Source organism: Tachypleus tridentatus, chromosome 11 (genome assembly GCF_004210375.1).
Source record: "Tachypleus tridentatus isolate NWPU-2018 chromosome 11, ASM421037v1, whole genome shotgun sequence".
Taxonomy (NCBI): Eukaryota; Metazoa; Arthropoda; class Merostomata; order Xiphosura; family Limulidae; genus Tachypleus; species Tachypleus tridentatus.
The window spans coordinates 29634489-29650869 of record NC_134835.1 but is presented as its reverse complement, the minus strand read 5'-3'; the positions used below and the strand labels follow the sequence as shown (position 1 = coordinate 29650869).

At 33.4% G+C, this 16381-nt stretch overlaps 1 protein-coding gene across 1 annotated transcript; it reads left to right on the top strand.

Annotated features, from left to right (window-relative positions):
* The first annotated feature begins 421 nt into the window (after positions 1 to 421).
* On the top strand, positions 422 to 16105 carry LOC143231847 (uncharacterized). The gene is made up of 4 exons (XM_076466565.1): positions 422 to 440; positions 14369 to 14749; positions 14798 to 14987; positions 15972 to 16105. The coding sequence occupies exons 2-3, from the start codon at positions 14377 to 14379 to the stop codon at positions 14968 to 14970; spliced, it is 546 nt and encodes a 181-aa protein (XP_076322680.1). The 5' UTR covers positions 422 to 440; positions 14369 to 14376; the 3' UTR covers positions 14971 to 14987; positions 15972 to 16105.
* The last annotated feature ends 276 nt before the right edge of the window (positions 16106 to 16381 follow it).

The following is a 16381-nucleotide window of genomic DNA, read 5'->3' as shown; positions in this document are numbered from 1 at the left end:
TAGTTTCACTCACTTTTAAATAATAACTGAATTCAAGGCTTCGCAGAATTGGGAAGTATTTATTGTTCAGTATGTTAAAGGTTGTACACTTTCACAAAGGTTAGATGTGATAATCAGAATTGTGTTTGTTCAGTGACTTGGAAAGCTCTTTCTTGCAGTGTTATTTAGAACAATGTCACATTAATTAAATATTCTAATAATAAATACGAATAAAATATAATATAACTATTAACAATGTTTAAGAACTCGATGTCAGTTTCATAAAGAAAATTTTGGAAACCTATGTTAGCAGAAATATATATAGGTGGCAGCACCATTAATGGTGATAGATAAAAGTTTTATTACAAATTATAAAGATGTGTGTAAGTTATTGTTTACTGCACCGTTCTTCTTGACGATGGTGGGTTTGTGACCCATCGAAACCTGTAAGGAGTTGTTAGGTAAGGCTTGGTGTCTTTAATAAAGTTTATTTAAAGTATTGTGAAAATTGTAACGTTATTTTATTTAATATTAATAAATAATTATAACTACTGTTATAACCGAACTAACCGAATGTTAAGACATGAACTGTAGCATATGGGTGAAGATCTACAACATTGTAAAGTGTGAAATAAGATAGGCCACATGTGACCAAGGACGTAAGTAGATAATAATACGTCAGGGAGAACTTATTATGTGTTATGATGAAACACATTCCTTTCACACACACACAGACACACATGTGTGTAGATGTTGGCTCATGACTCATCAAATAGAAATAAATAGTCATCATTTTTCGAAACTTTCTGTAAGTATCATTATTCGTTAAATGTAAATAAATTCTGTTTATTACCGTTATCTATTACATAGGAGTTAACTACCAATAACATCTTCTATTTTAAATTTAACGTATTATGATAACACCATGCGATCAAGAACTATAAGCAAATAAAAAAATTCAAGTCGAATTTTTATGACGTTTTACTAACGTTCACAAAGCCTAACTTTGTCTATACACAAAAAATAATCCAATCTAGCCTATTTCAGGAGTCATTCTTGTCTCGGAAGCAGGTAGAAATGCCTACATATTATTTTGTGCTGTTCAAGCACATATATACACACACACAAAGGGACAGAAACCAGGGACGTTTTAATAAATCTCAAATTTTCTAAGATACATGTGATTGTATAATTCACTGTTGACCAGAACCACAGATTATGTAGTTAAAATAAATATAAAAATAAATGTCTTAACATAAAACTATAAAGAAATTGAAGTGTTTTAACCACCACAGATCTCTGATTTACTTAACTATTTAAAATAAAATCCATGAAATAATCTAAAGGTTTGAGGGATCTTGGAAGTAATCCACGCTGCTTTTTAACAATAAGATATATCAACATTTATTATTTTTTTACAATACGAACTGTTAAGATTCAGTTCATACCTTACAAAAGTAAGTCGCCAACATGGCCAGGTACATTAAGCGTTCGACTCGTATTCTGAGGGTAGCGGGTTCGAATCCCCGTCCCACCAAACATGCTCGCCCTTTCAGCCGTTGGAGCGTTATAATATGACGGTCAATCACACTATTCTTTGGTAAAAGAGTAGCCCTCTAGTCTTACACTGCTAAATTAGGGACGGCTAGCGCAGATAGCCCTCGTGTAGCTTTGCGCGAAATTTAAAACAAATAAACAAAAGTAAGTTTTCTCCTGATATTTAAATAAGTTGGTTGGAAATTTAACCCAAACTAAGAATATTCAAATAACTGATAGTTTTTCATGAGACACAATTTCAGAATGTGGGTTACAGCTTTTCGGGTTTTCATAGGGCCAGATTATTTACAGTAGGTGTCTGTGACTTGTCGGCGATAACTTTCAGTAACAAATGAACAGCACAATGTCCACTTGTTTTAAACTAACATATTCAAAACAAGTCAAACGTACTTACAAAACCTCGTTACACTATTGTTTTTCATAGCTGTATCGAGAGCTTTATAGGATTGTCTCCTTTTCGTCAAAGTTCACACAGGTGGGTTCAGTTACTTTAGAACGTCCTCTGATAAGACAAATTCTTACTTTTGATCTCTGTTATTTCAATACCAGATTGTGATACGCACTTTAAAAACTGTCCGTTAAGGCTAGACTCACACGCAGTCTAAGTTCACTTTCAATAAACTTATCTTTTTTGTCCTAAAGTCGTCGCCAGTAAATATTTATATATTTTACCCAACTTTCTACAAATTATGAGACGTTACGACTTAAAATACTTACTTAAAACAACGAGAAAAATTCAAAAGGTTCGAGTAACATGGAACTACAAAACAAATGATTCGCAAACAGTTACTTACATGAAAATGAGATAAACTACCGCTTCTAAAAGTTCTAAATTTAACACTAATGAATTATAATCATAGCTTTAGTGTTAAATTTATATGAAAGTCGAGCATAATTAACAAAGCGACGATTTTCATTTGCCATCACATTGACTGTTATTACTGGAATGAATCACAAATAAAATTTTCGGAATGAAACTTCAACTAGCAATTTTTCAATATTGATTTGGTTCTTTCTATTATTTAGATAAATTATTGTTATGAATATACTTATATATTTTTCTTTCACTTTAAGGATAGTTTTAGCAGAGGAAAACAAAAACTAAAAACAACAACAACATGAAAGTAACGTGTGTTTTTTTTATCCGTTTAATTTTTAGAAATTATTTCTAGTTTATTTTTTTTCTATGGAGCTCAAGACGACCGCAATATAGGCCCGGCATGGTCAGGTAGGTTAAGGCGTTTGACGCATAATCCGAAGGTCGCAGGTTCGAATCCCGGTCGCACAAAACATGCCAGCCCTTTCAGCCGTGGGAGCATTATAATGTGACCGTCAATCCCACTATTCATTGGTAAAAAGAATAGCCCAAGAGTTGGCGGTGGGTGGTGATGTCTAGCTAACACTGATAAATTAGGGACGGCTAGCGCAGATAACCCTCGAGTAGCTTTGCGCGAAATAAAAAACAACAACAAACAAACGACCACAGTATTAAACGGTAAGAATTTGGCTTCGTTAGGGTGGCCATATTTCCTCAACATCTCACTGATTCACTCACTTATAACACATCACATCAACGTACTACTTACATCAGTAATCGAGGAGACCAATAAACCTTACTGACAAACAAAAGTCTGTAGCATCAATAGAGTATTTTCCGACATGGAACCAAGAGATATATTTTTTTGCGTAAGAAATCACGTGACTGATTGCCCGACGCTTGTTTTACGCCATCACGAATGTCGTTGCACTTGTTTAATATGGTAACTGTGCCCAGTTAAAGGTAGAATATAAAAACACACCGAAAGCAGCTATGTGGAGGCTACGCCACTTCACTTTCTCTTATGGCACTTAGAAACAAGAAAGTATTTGAAAGCTAACATAATCAACTTTGCTTTTTATGTGAAATTTTTATGTTAAACTGTTGTAATATAAGCTGGCACTATCAGCTCGACTTTTTTTTTTTCCTTAAAATAATTTTAGCATAAATAAAAGCGCGAAAAGCTGGCTGGATGTTTTAGAGCAAAATCCCAATAGGATATCTGCTGTATTCGCTGCAAGGGATTGAACACCGGATTATAGGGATGTAAATTAGTAAACTTATCGCTGTCTGCTGTCCCCCTGGTGGCTACAATCGTCAGTAGGAATTGAATTGGTTCTGATCTGATATATTACATGTTTATGTGAAAATCTGTAGATTTTATATCAATTTATCATTATAAGATTAAAAATAAAATGTGATGTTCAACTCTGTATCTGGTGATGCTTTGTTTGTTTGTTTTTTACTCGAGGGCTATCTGCGCTAGCTGTCCCTAATTTAGAAGTGTAAGACTAGAGGGAAGGCATCTAATCATCACCACCCACCGCCAACTCTAGAGATACTCTTTTACCAACGAATAGTGGGATTGGCCGTCACATTATAACGCTGGTGATGCTTTAGAAATCCATTAGAAAATATAATTATAAAATTCCATTACGGACGTTTTTGAAAATTGTTTGGGTGGTCGAAATTAATATTTTATTTAGCATTGTTTTTGTTGGTAGGATGAACTAAAGATTAATATATTATCTACAGGGTGGTCCAACACTTAAATTCACACTTTGAAGAAACGTATTTCCTCATAAAGATCCCTCCTAAGAGGACCGGCATGGCCAGGTTGTTAGAGCGTTTGACTCACAATCGGAGTGTCATGGGTTCGAATCCCTCCAGCGAAGACAGTCATCCTTACCCACCGCCAACTCTTTGGCTACTCTTTTTTACCAACGAATAAAGGGACTGATCAGAGACAATAACGCCCACACGGTTGAAAGGGCGAGCTATGTTGATGGGATGGGGATTCGAAACCGTGTGTACTCAGAGCAGCCAAGCTGAACGCTGCTCGGTGCAGTTATAACGTGAAGTTCTGAGTTGAAAAGTTAGATATGCTCATTGGCAGAAATATATATAATTACAAGATACTCTTTCGGTGGTATTGAAAATACCACAGTCGCTCATGTTTAGTTTTCGAGCTAGCAGACGAAATAAGGCTTACATACTGTTCTTCTAGCCTGTAACTACGTTATGACGTGTGGGTGAAACTGCCTAAAGAAAAACAAAAGGTGCTGTTTGACGTATTAAACACACTACGTCATCTTTTTTCACCCTCAGAGGCGAGACTGCACCTATGATGGTAAATTACGAAGCTTTTGCCTTATGTACAGAAGATAGAAGAGACAGTGGGAAACCCCATGAATTAAAGTCCCTATCAAGTTGGCGCACTTGAAAGCTTTTTAATGATATATGAATAAATTTGAGACAGAAAATCTTAAGTTTTATTCCAGAATTTTCCAGATTTATCTAACCAACCTTGTTATCATGTATAAGAAAGTCTGAGTTATTGTTTTACGTCGCAACCTGCAGGAATCAAAGGTTAGCTTAAGGGATAATTCTAGGTTAGCTTAAGGGATAATTCTGGGTTAGCTTAATGGATAATTCTAGGTTAGCTTAAGGGATAATTTTAGGATAGCTTAAGGGATAATTTTAGGTTAGCTTAAGGAATAATTCTAGGTTAGCTTAAGGGATAATTCTAGGTTAGCTTAAGGGATAATTCTAGATTAGCTTAAGGTATAATTCTAGGTTAGCTTAAGGGATAATTCTAGATTAGCTTAAGGTATAATTCTAGGTTAGCTTAAGGGATAATTCTAGGTTAGCTTAAGGAATAATTTTAGGATAGCTTAAGGGATAATTTTAGGTTAGCTTAAGGAATAATTTTAGGTTAGCTTAAGGGATAATTCTAGGTTAGCTTAAGGTATAATTCTAGGTTAGCTTAAGGGATAATTTTAGATTAGCTCCACTTCAATTTGTTATTTTTATCTTGAAATAACATTTTATAAAACACAATTTTGAGTAAGAGAAACCTCATGTTAGTTACTTAGTTAAAAAACTCTTAACTCATCTTAGTTAGGTAGGTAAAAAACTGTTAACTCGTGTTAGTTACTTAGTTAAAGAACTGTTAAATCATGTTTGTTAGGTAGGTAAAGAACTTTTAACTCGTGTTAGTTACTTAGTTAAAGAACTGTTAACTCGTGTTAGTTAGGTAGGTAAAGAACTGTTAACTCGTGTCAGTTTTAACTTATGTTAATTAGTTAGCTAATTAGTGAGTGAGTTTTTAACTCATGTTGGTTAGTTAGTGGATTATTTTATATCCATAAGAAATTAAATTATTTTTAAATAAGGATATAGGAGCACCATTTGGAAACAAAACTGAGTAGTTGAGGTTGTTTTATGAGAACAAATATTATAGTGAAGAAACTTAATTTGAAATAAGGGCACTGTTTGCTTCGAATCCATGTCTTTTACAACGTTTAAGATCAAATGATATAATTACTTAAAAACGTTGAAGTATAAAGAATATTTTATCGATCTTATTTGCCAAAAACAACACAACAAAAACATCTTAATTTACTGTGCATTTGATATATAACTATTATTTTTACAATACCTGTACGTTACTGATTTTATTTAATACTATGCTAATAAATAGTAAAAGAGAAGATTGAAACGAGTTTATGTGTTATATTTGAGGAATAATTGTAAATATAGCTGTAGCCTAGATCGTACCCTAACAGATACAAGGCAATGTGTGGATTACATGTTCGTAAATCGAAGCATTTGCACCACAGTCCTTGAAATGTTCTTGAGCTACGCGTACAATCAAAGCTATCTTTTCATTATCTGGAATGTGACACTAAAACTTCTAAACAAAGATTGTGTGAGAAACTGTGAGGAAATATAAGTATTAGAATGTGGAACATTTTAATAATAAAATATACAATTCATTCTTCATTCACGAATATTTAGAGAGATCGCTAAAAATAAAGCATAAACACTTTTTTTTTTATAATGCTTCTATTAGGATTAGCAAGTATAAGGTTTGCATTTAAGATGTCTCTGGTCAATATAAAACTTAGAAGTTTTAAATGTTTGATCTTCCAGATAAACCGCCAGATAAATCATGGGTAGCAAAACAACACTGTTTCTTGCTTTAGTCATCATTGTCTTAGAGATAACTTCAGTGGAATCATATCCTCATGGAGTTCATCGTTGAGGAGGGTTAAATAAGTTTGGCAATCAGTTTGGTGGCGGAACTAGTGTTGGAAAATGAGGAGGATCTGGTAGTGGTTTTGGTGGCGGATCTGGAGAAGGACAAGGTGGTAGCAGTGGTACTGGATTTGGAGTTGGTTCTGGTACCGGTTAAGGTAATGAAAGTATTGGATTTGGAAGAGGAACTGGAGGAGGATATTGGAACAACAATATTGAAAATCGAAAATATTAAACAAACTTTGATCACTGGAAGAAAGTTAATGTATTCATTTTTAAATTGAATTGATTTGATATATGTGTCTTTTGGCTCGGCATGGCCAGGTGGTTAAAGCACTCGACTCGTAATCCGAGAGTTACGGGTTCGGATTCCCGTCACACCAAATATGCTCGTCCTCTTAGCCGTGGGGGCGTTATAATGTGACTGTCAATCCCACTATTCGTTGGTAAAAGAGTAGCCCAAGAGTCGGTGGTGGGTGGTGATAACTACCCACCTTCCCTCTAGTGTTACACTGCTGAATTAGGGACGATTAGTGCAGATAGCCCTCATGCAGTTTTGCGCGAAATGCAAGAACAAACAAACAAAACATTCTGACAAATAATATACTTCTAAGAAAAAGGAAATGGACCTCGAATGCTTGATATGTACCATAAATAATTTGTTTTCATACACAGCAATAAAAATTAACTAGAACAATCAATACATACCACTAAAATTAACTAGAACAATCAATACCTACCACTAAAATTAACTATAACAATCAATACATACCACTAAAATTAGTCAGAAGAATCAATACATACCAATTAAATTAACTAGAACAATCAGTACATACCACTAAAATTAACTAGAACAATCAATACCTACCACTAAAATTAACTAGAACAATCAATACTTATCACTAAAATTAACTAGAACAATAAAAAATACCACTTAAATTAACTAGAACAATCAATACTTACCACTAAAATTAACTAGAACAATCAATACCTACCACTAAAATTAACTAGAACAATCAATACATACCACTAAAATTAGCCAGAAGAATCAATACATACCAATAAAATTAACTAGAACAATCAGTACATACCACTAAAATTAACTAGAACAATCAATACTTATCACTAAAATTAACTAGAACAATAAAAAATACCACTAAAATTAGCTAGAACAATCAATACCTACCAATTAAATTAACTAGAACAATCAATACTTACCACTAAAATTAACTAGAACAATCAATACTTACCACTAAAATTAACTAGAACAATCAATACATACCACTAAAATTAACTAGAACAATCAATACTTACCACTAAAATTAACTAGAACAATCAATAACTACCACTAAAATTAACTAGAACAATCAATACATACCACTAAAATTAGCCAGAAGAATCAATACATACCACTAAAATTAGTCAGAAGAATCAATACATACCACTAAAATTAACTAGAACAATCAATACATACCACTAAAATTAACTAGAACAATCAATACTTACCACTAAAATTAACTAGAACAATCAATAACTACCACTAAAATTAACTAGAACAATCAATACATACCACTAAAATTAGCCAGAAGAATCAATACATACCAATTAAATTAACTAGAACAATCAATACATACCACTAAAATTAACTAGAACAATCAATACCTACCACTAAAATTAACTAGAACAATCAATACTTATCACTAAAATTAACTAGAACAATAAAAAATACCACTAAAATTAACTAGAACAATCAATACATACCACTAAAATTATCCAGAAGAATCAATACATACCAATTAAATTAACTAGAACAATCAATACATACCACTAAAATTAACTAGAACAATCAATACATACCACTAAAATTAACTATAACAATCAATACCTACCACTAAAATTAACTAGAACAATCAATACATACCACTAAAATTAGCCAGAAGAATCAATACATACCACTAAAATTAGTCAGAAGAATCAATACATACCAATTAAATTAACTAGAACAATCAATACATACCACTAAAATTAACTAGAACAATCAATACATACCACTAAAATTAACTATAACAATCAATACCTACCACTAAAATTAACTAGAACAATCAATACATACCACTAAAATTAGCCAGAAGAATCAATACATACCAATTAAATTAACTAGAACAATCAATACATACCACTAAAATTAACTAGAACAATCAATACCTACCACTAAAATTAACTAGAACAATCAATACTTATCACTAAAATTAACTAGAACAATAAAAAATACCACTAAAATTAACTAGAACAATCAATACATACCACTAAAATTATCCAGAAGAATCAATACATACCAATTAAATTAACTAGAACAATCAATACATACCACTAAAATTAACTAGAACAATCAATACATACCACTAAAATTAACTATAACAATCAATACCTACCACTAAAATTAACTAGAACAATCAATACATACCACTAAAATTAGCCAGAACAATCAATACATACCACTAAAATTAACTAGAACAATCAATACATACCACTAAAATTAACTAGAACAATCAATACCTACCACTAAAATTAACTAGAACAATCAATACTTATCACTAAAATTAACTAGAACAATAAAAAATACCACTAAAATTAGCTAGAACAATCAATACCTACCAATTAAATTAACTAGAACAATCAATACTTACCACTAAAATTAACTAGAACAATCAATACTTACCACTAAAATTAACTAGAACAATCAATACATACCACTAAAATTAACTAGAACAATCAATACTTACCACTAAAATTAACTAGAACAATCAATACATACCACTAAAATTAACTAGAACAATCAAAATTCAAATACTATGCAATAATCATTTAGACTTCTTAAGAGACAATTATAAATGTTATGATTTAAGAAATGCGAACTAATTTTTATCTTAAAATTGCCTTAAATCTGAAGTTCTTAGAACATCTTAAACTGAAACGATCTACAAAACTTATAAAGTTACCTTTTCCATTTCTTTTATAAAATTCATGCAAATGTGTTCCGAGTTCTAATTTTCAATGTTACTATTAGTTAAGTGAGGGTTAGCAATATTACAAAATTTGTCTACGTCAATCTTCCAAAAAAATTTGATGCTTTGGCCAGAAAATTTTCTTTGCTTAGCAAAGACGAAAATTTTCTATGCGCTTAAACACATTTCGAATTTGCATACTAATAACCATTTAACCAGATATTTAAAGTTGAAGCTTAGGATATATTCCGCAGTAATAGCTTATGTAAATTAAGAAAGCAATGTTGTTGTTTTTTGTATTTTCTCAAAACAGTGACAGAATTAGGGAAGCTTAGCACTTACACAGCTGCACGATACATCAGTTTCTTTGGCATTAAGATGTTAAAAAGAAACTGTAATTAACTTTTATAGAGTTCTAATCTGGCTTCCTGTTTTTCATTTTTGCGCATGATAATTAAATAATTAAACCGTCACATTATAACACCTCCCATGGTTCAAAGGGCGAGCATATTTGGCGCAACGTCGACTCGAATCCGCGACCCTCAGATTACGATTCGAGTGCCTTAACCACGTGGCCGTGCCAGGCGTTATCAGAATGTTTATGGCTCAGTGAACAGTACTTCATAATATTAGATGTCTTGCCATTGTTTGTTATATTATATATCATCTTAATTTTTCAGTGACCATGTTGCAGAAATGGAAAAATAGTGGAAGACAGCATCTAATAAATTAAAGTGTAGTTCCAATAGGTTATTTGTAATTTCCACCAGTTTTTACAAAATAATTATGTTTGTTAATTTAAACATAAAAAGGTTTGTGTTGTGAAATTCTTAAAGAAGAGAGCAGTGCGTGTTTATGTGTGTATTTATAAATTATTTGTATTTTCTGACAAGTTGTGTACAATATGTGTGTAAATATATGTATATATATTTAGATAAGAATAGTTTATCTTGTTGAATTATCCAACCAGTCCCCGCTGATACAGCGGTAAGACTTCGGATTTACAACACTAAAATCAGGAGGTTCGGTTCCCCTCGGTGGACTTAGCAGATAGCCTGGTGTGGCTTTGCTATAGGAAAAAAATCCAGCAAACACACATATACTCTCCAAGCATAAAATATTGTTTTTTAAGACACATTTATTTCCTGTCTCAATACAAATCTAGAAAATTAAATAATAGTTGGAATGAAACCTTCTTACACGTGTAGGCCTGACATAGCCAGGTGGTTAAGGTACTCGACTCGTAATCCGAAGGTCGCAGGTTCGAATCCCTGTCACATCAAACATGTTTGCTCTTTCAGCCGTGGGGACGTTATAATGTTACGGGCAATCCCACTATTCGTTGGTAAAAGAGTAACCCAAGAGTTGGCGGTGGGTGGTGATGAATAGCTGCCTTCCCTCTTGTCTTACACTGCTAAATTAGGGACGGTTAGCGCAGATAGCCCTCCAGTGTCTTTGCGCGAAATTCAAGACAAGCAAACCTTAAAATTAACAAGGGAACTTGTTTTATACGAAAATTTCCTTAGTGGTTAACATGCCGGAATGTTGTCCTATTACTACAACAACAACGAAGTTTAGGGATTTGGATGCATTATAGGATAGTTCGCATCCCCAAAGTAAAGATTAAATTGTATAAATTTGTTATTGTGGTTTTAATTCTTGCTATCAGGAATATGACTGTACTGAAAGTTTGCAGATGTTGTGTCTATTCTATGGACATATAAAAAAATTAAAATTTTAACCTGAAAGTGTGGATTGTTGATTACTCGTAGAATTGCTATAAGAAGTATCCAAAACAAAACAAATATTGCAATAACAAAGTATCAGATAAGTAAAATGATACTAGATGGATGGAGTTTAAAACGATTTTTTAATCCTTACTTTGTTTGCTATTCAGATTGCAAGATACACTCCAATATCGACGATACCATATCAACAAAACACGCTCCTGCATTGGGATATCTGACTGATAAAATACACTTTGATACTAGGATATCAACTAGATAAAATACACTTCGGTATGGAGGACATAAGATAGATAAAATACACTTCGGTATGGAGGACATAAGATAGATAAAATGCACTTCGGTATGGAGGACATAAGATAGATAAACTACACTTCGGTATGGAGGACATAAGATAGATAAAATACACTTCGGTATGGAGGACATAAGATAGATAAAATACGCTCTGGTATTAGAGGCATCAGACAGATAAAATACCATTTGGTATGGAGGATATCAGATTGATAAAATACCTTTTGGTATAAAGGATATCATATCAATAATACACGTTCTGGTATTAGGGATATCAGATTGATAAAATACTCTCTGGTATAGAGGATATCAGCTTGATAAAGTACACTCTGGTATTAAAGATATTAGATTGATAAAGCTCTGGTATTCGGAATATTAGGCTGATAAAACACACTTTAGTATTAGGATAAAAGATAGATAAAATTCACTTTAACATCTAGTATGCCAAACAATTAGAAATGAAACAGGTCGTATATACATATAAAGTCATCGATGTGGTTAATATGTTATTATAATTAGCACAAAATGTGAAAATGTTTTACTTTTTGAACATTTCTCTATTACACTCGTTCTGTAATTGCTTTCATTATATACGTATAACAATTAATGTGAGAGAAAACCTTTAGTAAAATCTAACGGTTTATTAGTTTCGTAAATCACACGATAAATCATGGGAGTTAAATTACACGTATTGTAGATTTGAAACATATTTTCTCAGCACTATTTCAAAACAAGTGCAAACAAAGGTGGAAGTAAACATTGTTATAATTAGAATGATAAAGTTATAACTTAAATTTAGATTATTTTTACCCTTTCAGTGACGTTTCTCATGGAGATCAAAGGGCTGGACTTAACATATTGTAATTAACCTCGTTAATTCTAAGGTTCATAAAACTTAATATAAAATGTAATTTTTTTGAAGGCATAGCCAAGAGTGCTACGTTATATAAAAATAAACTGTTCGTAAGCTATTTTCTTGTTTTAAACAACAGCCTGAGATGTCCACCTCGTTACATCTGACATTAGGCTAAGATTTCTTTGAATAGTCATAAGAGTGACGGTTGCTATCCTATTGCTTCATGACCTTGAAGTAATCATCTGCGTGGAAGAAAAAGAATCTCGTCTGCCGCTCTAAGAATTGTTTATTCATGCTCACCTTCGTTTCTTCCCCGATCCCCCAAGGGTGAAGATCCGGGAATTCCACACCTGAAGTCACTCAGCCAATAATCGTGTAGATTTAGTATCATGTGACATCGGCGATTCTCATAACGAAAGAGTTTATTTTTTAATGTCCACGAGACAATAATAGGAACAGCGGGAAATGCCCGTGACTAAAATGCCCACCGGACTACTGCCCACAATAGGATGTTGTTGTTTGTTTTTAATTAGGGTTTGTTGAAGTTAACGAATTGGAAAACCCCAGGTTCAGAGCCTCTGCTTGAGCGCGTGAAGGTATAAAAGATGTTAACGTCTTTCAGTTGTGAACGTGTGCAGAAATACAGTTGACAAATCTTAATATCAAGGGTTCAACTCATTCGAGGTAAAGTTTATTTTTCTCTCTTAATGTATAAACAGAATCTAACTATTAATTCGTTCAACAAGCAGCCAATCGCACGAGCATGTGGGTAATACGGAAACTACAGAAATAATGTTTGTGATATTTCGCTAAACTTGATCCGAATTTGTTATTATTTTCAGAATCTCATTGGCAATTTTAATACTTTAAAATATCAAATAAAAACATCAGGAAATTCAGGTTATGAATTGAAAACGAATAGTTAAAAAACAGTATGTAAAACAGTATATGATGATAGCGAATAAAAATAATTTGTTTTTGTTATAAATGTAAAATCAAATTCAACTTCTAAGTGATCTGAACTGTAATAAATACTGGATTTTTCTTTCTTGATAATTATATCGTAACAATATGTCAATAACTGTGTCGTTTCATAAGCCTGATGATGTATCAATAATTAAGGTTTCATATATAAATTATTTTTTTGTATGCCAGTTAAGGAAACGTTGTAATTCTAGTTATTACAAGTGTAGTTTTAACATAAAAGTAGTTGCTGTGTCTTTATAAATTTTGGTCTGATTGTCTTAGCGCAAAGCTACAAATGGGCTATCTATGCTCTGCCCACCATAGATATCAAAACTCAGTTTTTGGCGGTATAAGCCTGGAATCTTACCGTTGAGTCACTGGTAGGGGTGGGATTTTTGTATTTAATCAATTAAGTAGTTACTCACACACACACACACACACACATATATATATAGACATATACATCAAAATTACAGCTTCGATACTTGTGGGGGAAACAGCGCGGATAGCCTGTCTTATAGCTTTACACTGAACAGTAAACAAACAAATAAATAAATGAAAATTGTAACACAAACAAAATAAATTTATTTGAGTTTTGAAGATTAAAACTAATTTGTTCTTTCAGCAATTTTGAATGAATACTTTAGCCCTAAGCAGACATCTGTTTCAATCTCTCTTCCGCACATATCTGGTTACAAAAGTCAGATATATAACAACATTAACTATTGTTTTGTAACACTATACTCAAATTTTAGAATTTGAAGAATCCCAAAAAATATTATTTCATTATATGTTTTTTCGTATGAAAAATGCACCCAATTAAAATGTATTTTTAAAATACTAATATTTTAAGAATCTTGTCTCCAGTCTTATGTATTTGTTGTTATTTTAGAGAGAGCTATGAAGATGGACAACAAACTGACACTTGTCTTATTATTGGTTGCGACAACATTGGTAGAATCTTATCCACATCGAAAACGTTTCGGTGGTGCTCTTCGCAATTTCGGAGCAGGAGTAGGAGGCGGTGTTGGTGGTGGTGTTGGTATTGGTAAAGGAGGAGTTAGTGCAGGCTTTGGTGGTGGTTTTGGTGGTGGTTTTGGTACTGGTCAAGGAGGCGGAGGCGGCAAAGGCAGTGGATTCGGAGCCGGTTTTGGTGGCGGACAGGGTGGTGGTGGAGCGGGTAGTGGATTCGGAGCCGGTTTTGGTGGCGGACAGGGCGGAGGTGGTAAAGGCAGTGGATTCGGAGCCGGTTTTGGTGGCGGACAGGGTGGTGGTGGAGCAGGTAGTGATCCGGAGCCGGTTTTGTGGCGACAGGGTGGAGGTGGCAAAGGTAGTGGATTCGGAGCCGGTTTTGGTGGCGGACAGGGTGGTGGTGGAACGGGTAGTGGATTCGGCGCCGGCTTCGGTGGCGGACAGGGTAGTGGCAAAGGAGGAGGATTTGGAGCAGGATTCGGTGCAGGATTTGGAGCAGGATTTGGAAAAGGGCGTAAATGAGATCCTAGCCATTAAAAGTAAGTACTGTTTACTTCCTCAGTATGAGGCTGCTTTGTCTAGGAAAGTTTTTGTTTCATTAAGAATATTTGAATGAGGTGTAATAGTTTATATTCTCAGCTCTGTAAATGAGTATCTTTACTATACTATAGATATAGTGTACTAATCTTAATGGTCTGGTCTACTGACAATGCACGAAATATCGGGCTAGTTTTAAGAGTCATTTGAACTAGGAAATCAAACTCAGTCCGTAATGTACACACTAATCACATTTCAAGTTCATTTACGAGCTCTTTGTCTCGTGAGAGGCAATTTGCATCTGTAGTTGTTCTTTTTAAAAATAATATTAATTGATCAATCTTTCAAACAGAAGGTGATTACATTCAACTTAACTTCTAAAATGACAATATAAACAGACTTAGTTTATGTTAGCTCAACGTGTAGATACACGAGATCGTATTATGGCAAGCGCTAATTTTTGGTTTCAGTGATTATACTCAGACTGTTCACGAGCTTCATCAAACTTGTATGGAACTTAAAACTTAATTAACAATTTGCAACTGAGAGGTCTACCAGATAATCGTATGATTAACAGAAGTTACCAGAAAGAACAATAACAACATGTATTACGTCAGCGAAGATTAGTATCAGAAAGTTAGTCAAATTCCGTGACGTCAACTTTTCTAGGGCTTCAACAATCTCTGACTACAGGAACAAAGATTCCAAGTTAGATGAACTTATCTTGAATACTGTTAGAGACTGCAAACGTGTTTTCTGTGTTTAAAAATAATTCATATTTTGTAGTTGTGGTGTACAATATTTGAAAACTGGGCGTTCTTTACTAAACAAGATTTTAACTTCTTACCCACATAGAAGTAGTTAGGCTTAATTACTTTTATTTTCAAGTACTGGACATCTTAACCAAGGAACATGGCTGTTATTGTTGTGTTTATGACACCGGTATGTACCTGACTTAATGTTTCTTTCACGATTATGTCTTACAGTGGTCATCAGAAGAGACAGTGAACATCAGAGTCCGGAACCAATAAAGATTTCTGTGAAACCTTTTCGTTTTATCAGTCAGTTTTTAACATCTGTATTTGCGTTTGTAAAATAAAAAAAAATATATGTAAATATTTTTTAAAAGCGTATTTTCAATTATTATGTAAGTTAAGTGTTTCCTTTTTTTGTAATATTGAAGTAAAAGTACGTTCTGGACTATAAGAGAAAGTAGAACTAGAACGAGCTCAAAAGTAGGACTGATGCCTTGAAGGATCCAAATATTTACAACAATATAACTTTTCTAAACTTTTCCAGTTTTCTAAAGATTCAGGGCCCGGCATGGCCAAGTGTGTTAAGGCATTCGACTCGCAATTCGAGGGTCGCGGGTTCGATTCCCGATCGCACCAAATAT